The sequence below is a fragment of the Aphanomyces astaci genome (genome assembly GCF_000520075.1).
Source record: "Aphanomyces astaci strain APO3 unplaced genomic scaffold supercont1.499, whole genome shotgun sequence".
NCBI classification, from domain to species: Eukaryota; Oomycota; class Saprolegniomycetes; order Saprolegniales; family Verrucalvaceae; genus Aphanomyces; species Aphanomyces astaci.
The window spans coordinates 4,397-5,394 of NW_009798762.1; the positions used below are offsets into that span (position 1 = coordinate 4,397).

At 49.5% G+C, this 998-nt stretch overlaps 1 protein-coding gene across 1 annotated transcript; it reads left to right on the forward strand.

Moving 5' to 3' along the window:
- Positions 1–569: 569 nt before the first annotated feature.
- On the forward strand, positions 570–948 carry H257_19335 (hypothetical protein; the record flags this gene model as incomplete). The annotated part of the gene is made up of 1 exon (XM_009848482.1): positions 570–948. A coding segment is annotated over one exon (378 nt), but the record flags the coding sequence as incomplete, so codon positions are not given.
- Between the last annotated feature and the right edge of the window lie 50 nt (positions 949–998).

Sequence of the window (998 nt, forward strand, 5' to 3'; positions counted from 1 at the left end):
AGCTTTTCCCACCACATGGGGTAAGGAATACGAGTGTGCAAAGTCAGCAGTTATGCCGTACTAGTAGTAGTTGAGCACGAACCTATGAATCCTCACGTCTTGCAATGCACCACTGCATTCCTTTACCTTGTTCATCTTGAAAGTCATCCACAGTTTTGCCCTCCCACACTTCAAAGTGACCACAGTCGCCAAACAATATTTGTCTGGATAATGGGACATGCGGAAAGTATCAACTCAACGTAAATGACTGGTTCAAAGTACAATTATTTCAGCCAATTAGGTACCACTCCGACCCAAATCACTGACTACTACTCTTCTAACGCTATAGGGAAGTACCGTGTAGCTTTTATAGTTTTAGACACCCCAAGACATTATTGAATATCGAGTACAAAGGTGTTCCCCAGTTCCCCCCCACACACATTCCCTCTTACAATACATATTACCTCCATCGCCGGATAGAGGTAAAACGAGTTTATTTTGCCGCCAAAGCATGTGCACCGCTTTTTGACACGTCAATCGACAATCATGGCTGACGACGCCCACGATATGGTGCCGAGTCGTCGACAATCATGGCTGACGTCCACGATGTGGTGCCGAGTCGTCGCAAAGGACGGACGCCATTCAAATACGGCAAGAAATCTCACGTGCGCCTCTTCAAGAACAAGACAGTCGACTACCAACACCAATTGAGTGTCATTCACCGCGTCGCCGAGGTTGGGATGTCCGCTTTTCTCGACGGCTACTCTGCCAACGCCACCCCCACTCAACACGACACGACAAGAAAGAAAGTGTATGGATGGATGAAACAGAAGGATCATATCCAGGAGATAGCAACAACAGCACGGACGGCGCATCACAAATGTGCTCGGACACGTGGGACTGGAACGACGCTGCCTCCTGTCGAAGAGGAGCAGCTTGCCCGATGGGTGCTCGGGATGCGGAAGGATGGTATACCAGTTACCTACCACATGCTCCGCGTCATGGCGCTGGAGACAGCG